The 5069-nt window shown below is 38.2% G+C and overlaps 1 protein-coding gene across 5 annotated transcripts in view; it reads left to right on the forward strand.

The window, feature by feature from the left end:
* G2e3 (G2/M-phase specific E3 ubiquitin protein ligase) overlaps positions 1-4282 on the forward strand; it is a 34431-nt gene extending 30149 nt beyond the window's left edge. For all 5 annotated transcript variants that reach the window (XM_031356965.1, XM_031356963.1, XM_031356966.1 and 2 more), the window contains exons 14-15: positions 3130-3320; positions 3882-4282. In XM_031356965.1, coding sequence (XP_031212825.1) covers positions 3130-3320; positions 3882-4174 — 484 coding nt within the window. In that variant the 3' untranslated portion in view covers positions 4175-4282. The remainder of the gene's footprint in view (positions 1-3129; positions 3321-3881) is intronic.
* Positions 4283-5069: the final 787 nt, after the last annotated feature.

Here is a 5069-nt window from a genome sequence, read left to right on the forward strand (position 1 = left end):
TTTTTTTTAATGTGTATGGGTACACTGTAGCTGTACAGATGGCCATGAGCCATCATGTGTGTGGCTGCTTGCTCCGGCCCCGCTCACTCCGGCATAATTCACTGTAGCTGTATTCAGATGCACCAGAAGAGGGCCTCAAATTTCATTATGGGTGGTTGTGAGCCACCATGTGGTTGCTGGGATCTGAACTCAGGACCTTCGGAAGAGCAGTCAGTGCTCTTACCTGCTGAGCCATCTCACCAGCCCCTCATCTGCTCCTTTATAATAGATCTTTCATTGCTAAGAATGTAAATTCATTGTCATTCACTTTGGCTTTCTTTTCATATCTATGAGTAGCCTAGATTGGCCCATTAAGTTTCTTTAAATTAAACCGTGAATGCTAAATAGAAATCACAATATCAAGAAATGGAGGGGGGAAAAGGCTCAAGACTAATTCCACCTTTTATGTAAAACATGGCCTAAAAATATGAGGTAACAATAATTGTTAAAAATACCAAGGTAACAAGAAGCTAAGACAGCTTAGCCACTCTTGAGAAGAAGGGATTCATGGGGCCTGGATAAGAATAGAGACAGCTTTCCCTTGGTAGTGCAGAGGTGTAGGGAGAGTCTCCTGACAGTAGTTTAGCTGCTGCACGTTGATGCTCTTTAGACTGACCGCGGAGACCTGGAGCATTGGGTTGGTGGGAAAAGGACCCAATGATGGAGATGATCTTTCTTCTTTTTCCCTGGGGTGTGTGTGTGTGTGTGTGTGAACATGTGTGCGTGTATGTGTGTATTCATGTGTGGGTGCATCTGCTGCTGTACCTATGTAGAGGCCAAAGGACAATACCTTTTTTTTTGTTGAGACAGGGTCTCTTAGGACTGAGATAACAAAGGTTCCAACAATATCCAGTTTTTTATGTGGACTCTGGATTAAGCACAAGGACTCCTACTTGCAAGGAAAACACTTTACTGATTGAGTTCTCTCTTTAGCCACTTTTTTCTTCCTGTCTTCCTTCCTTCCTTCCTTCCTTCCTAATATGTGAGTACACTGTAGCTGTCTTCAGACACTCCAGAAGAGGGCATCAAATGTTGTTACAGATGGTTGTCAGCCACCATGTGGTTGTAGGGATTTGAACTCAGGACCTTCGGAAGAGCAGTCAGTGCTCTTAACCACTGAGCCATCTCTCCAGCCCATCTCTCTAGCCCTTGAATAGCTTGAAACAACAGATACTTGTTAACACAATTCTTGCAGATAGAAGTCTAAAATTCAAGTGTGATAAAGCTTCAGTTTTTCTGAGACGTTGAGCAAAAAATTTCCTCTGCTGTCTGACAGCTCTGGGCATCACTTGGTTTATGATTCTCTGACTTTAGTCTGTTGATTGTCATGCCCTTAGTCTCTATAGGTATGTCTTTCTTTGTCCCATTGGATTTAGAGCCAGCAGTAATAATCTAAATTAGATTATCTCATATCAAAATCCTTACCATTTATTCTGTCTCTGATGCTTGGGAATAGGATGTGGAAACCATCATGTAGCCTACTTCTCAGTCAGCTTTTATCCTGGTACATTGCTGTGCCAACAACATACTCACTTGTCACATAGACCCATTATAAGTATTTCATAATAAAATGGTAGCCAGGGTATACTGGGAAATTTGCAATAGAGATTTCATGATAGGGATTGGATAGGACTTTATAATTACGAGGAAAGGAGACAAGCTTGACCTCAAAATTTAGCCATACTGACTCCACCCCCACCCCACCCCCACCCCCCCGACAGGGTTTCTCTGTATAGCCCTGGCTGTCCTGGAACTCACTGTTGTAGACCAGGCTGGCCTTGAACTCAGAAATCTATCTGCCTACCTCTGCCTCCCAAGTGCTGTGATTAAAGGTTTCCTTCACCCCTGCCTGGCATGCCATACCGACTTTTGAATAATGGTTCCATTCATTAGTATTTGTGGTTCAGATTTTGGTATTAAAGTTATCGAGTTTCTTGGGAGCCTCCCTAAGCCTTTACCTCCCAATACTGTTGAACTGGCAATGGAATTCTAATATAAACATAGAAACATTAGCAATAGACAATAAAAGCATTCAACCTCTTGCAGTGCATTTAGGTCCTCTTGAGAAAGTCAGTAGGAAGAGAAATCAATGCTTAACACCTTATCTGAGGAGCAGTGTTGAGAATCGAGTCTGACAGACAGAAATTATAACCTCTATTCTATGCATATTATTGAGAATTTACATTTCAAAATACTTGTTTCTTTTGTTACATTCTTGCTGGTGTTTGTTGCTGGCATTGTAAATATTTTAGACAGATTTCTGTTTTATAAATAGTTATTGTCTGTTGTATGTATTAAAATAGCTCCTTTTATTTTGTATTTGCTAATTTCACATTTTTAGGTAGTCAAGTCTTATTTTTCCCTTGCTATTACTTGACGACTTCACTTTAATGGAGTTTAAAATTTTATATGTACATGCAGTGTGTTTTGATCATACCCACCTCCCACTAATCCCCTTCAACTCCTCCTTGGAATCCCCAACACATCCCTTTCCTAACTTTATCCCCACCTACTGTCTCTCTCTTTAATTCTTCTTGGTCCAGTTACTACTGTCAATATATACAATGGCGTGGGGACATCTGCTGGAGCATGGACGACCCAGTGATGGCTAAAATCCCAAAGAAAATTGATTATCTCTTCCCCACATGTCAACAACTGACAGGAATTCTAGTTAAATCTAGAAAAGCAAGTGATTTTTTTTCATAAGAGTCCATTTGCTTGTTGATTTGAAAGGGTTATCCTAGTATTTTATTTCATCTAAAAGCATGTAGTAGTTCTTGTTGGGCTGTTTTGTTTTTGGTTTGTTTTAATCAGCTATTTACAAAATGCCAGGTAAGGGCTGGAGAGAAGGCCCAGAGGTATAGAGCACTGACTGCTGTTTCAGAGGTCCTCAGTTAAATTTCCAGCAACCAACCATATGGTGGCTCACAACCATCTATAATGACATGTGGTGCTCTCTTTTGGTGTGCAAGCAATATTCAGGCTCAACACTGTACATAATAAATAAGTACATCTTTTAAAAAAAAATGCCAGGTAAATTTGTATAAAACACACATGTATGTATGTTGTCTTATTGTATCTCTCTTCAAGTTTTAAACAGGGTCTGAAAACACTTGGTGTTTTCGAGAAAATTCAAACTTACCCAGAAGCATTTTATAAGATCCTCTGTCATAAACCTGAGACTCTGTCTGCAGACAGACTCAGTGATCTGTTCACAATTCACACGTCACCGAACGTACAGACTTTGAGGTTTTGGAACAGCTACTTAAAGGCTATAGAGGGTATGTGAAGTTTTCTTTTTCAGTATGTTTTTATGGCTTTTGTTCTTTTCCTAAGAAGACTTCAATCTGTTACTTGTATTTACAGAGGAAACAGCATAAAATTGATGAGAAAAGTTACAGTACACTTATATCATAAATACAAACACATGTATATAGTTTTAAGATGGATATATTTTTCTTAATTAAAAAAAAAACCCTAAAACTTTAAATATGGGTGATCATAATAGCGAAGAGCAGTCTTGAAGGTAATTTCTGTTTATAAAGAAATTTTTACTTTCAAATTAATTTCCTAAATGTTTCTGGGTTTTACCATTTAGATCTTTTTTCTGCATTTATTAAGCTATCATACTAGTGATTATATAGAAGTTAACAGTAAATGGATAAGCATTGGTCCCATATGGATTTGCAGATTGCATGTACTCCTTAGCACGCTGTGTCTTAGTTTATCCTAGATGACTGTCAGAGTCTATTACTCTAGTAATCTCAGTCTAGTTAGAGTCTTTGCTGACAATTTATGCTTCATGGATTTAATTATCTTCTCTTTAATTGCTAACTTTTCAGATGGTAAATCTGCAACAACAATGGAAGATATTCTTATTTTTGCAACCGGTTGTAGTTCCATCCCACCTATCGGGTTTATACCCTCTCCGTCAATTGAATGTCTACATGGGGATTTTCCTGTTGCCAACAAAAGTAAAAACTGTTTAGTTCTACCAGTCACCAACACATATGAACAATTCCAAGAAAATATGGATTTTGCCATAAGAGACACTCTAAGACTAGAAAAGGAAGCAAGGGCTCCCTTACTACCTCGGACATTAAATGTTTCTTCTAATGAAGAAATGCTTTTTTAAAGGCTGCTACTGATACCTTATTAATCATCACTTCTGAACATTATGGCCCAGCTTCTTGGCACAACAAAATTTATGACTTTCTCATAAAGGGATGGTTTGGCTTCTGAACCACTGAAGGTTTGGTTAATGCCTTCTAATCATGTTTGGTGATAGCTTTCTATTTCTATGCTGCCTTTGTACCTTCAGTATGAATATTCTCTATGACTGTGCTATCTTGATAACTTCATATATTTTTAGAATGGTTGTACAAACCGTTCAGCTGTACAGGTGCTCAGCTATATTAGCATGACATATGAAAAACTATTTTCTCGAGTTTTATAAATTAGAATTTCCTTTTTAGGATGACACTTTAGTATTGTGCAGTTATCACATTTGTTTTGTTTGTTCTGCTTAACTGTTTGTGGGGTTTTGGGAGTTTTTGTTTTTGTTTTCTCTCTACTTAGTCCTCGTCTTGAAACCTGGCTATGTAGAACAAGCTCTCAAATTTCTTTATTTTAAGCATTAAATAGAAAAGCTGGCTAAGTCATGTCATAAGTTAGAGGCATTTTTTAATGGTTTTTGTTTTGTTTTGTTTTGTTTTGTTTTTTTGAGAGACAGGGTTTCTCTGTGTCACCCTGGCTGTCCTGGAACTCACTCTGTAGACCAGGCTAGCCTCATACTCAGAAATCCACCTGCCTCTGCCTCCTAAGTGCTGGGATTAAAGGTGTGGGCCACCATCGCCCAGCTTAATGTTTTTTTTTTTTTTAATGAAGTGACCAATACAACAAATAAATAATGACTAATTAGAAATAGTGTATAGAAAGCAAAGGTTTACAAATAACTCTAGAACCTATGTGTTCTCCTTTAGCTTCAAATCATACCTGAGGAGTTTTCAGTATGCTTGAAAATACCTTAG

Source organism: Mastomys coucha, unplaced genomic scaffold, assembly GCF_008632895.1.
Source record: "Mastomys coucha isolate ucsf_1 unplaced genomic scaffold, UCSF_Mcou_1 pScaffold6, whole genome shotgun sequence".
Classification (NCBI taxonomy): domain Eukaryota; kingdom Metazoa; phylum Chordata; class Mammalia; order Rodentia; family Muridae; genus Mastomys; species Mastomys coucha.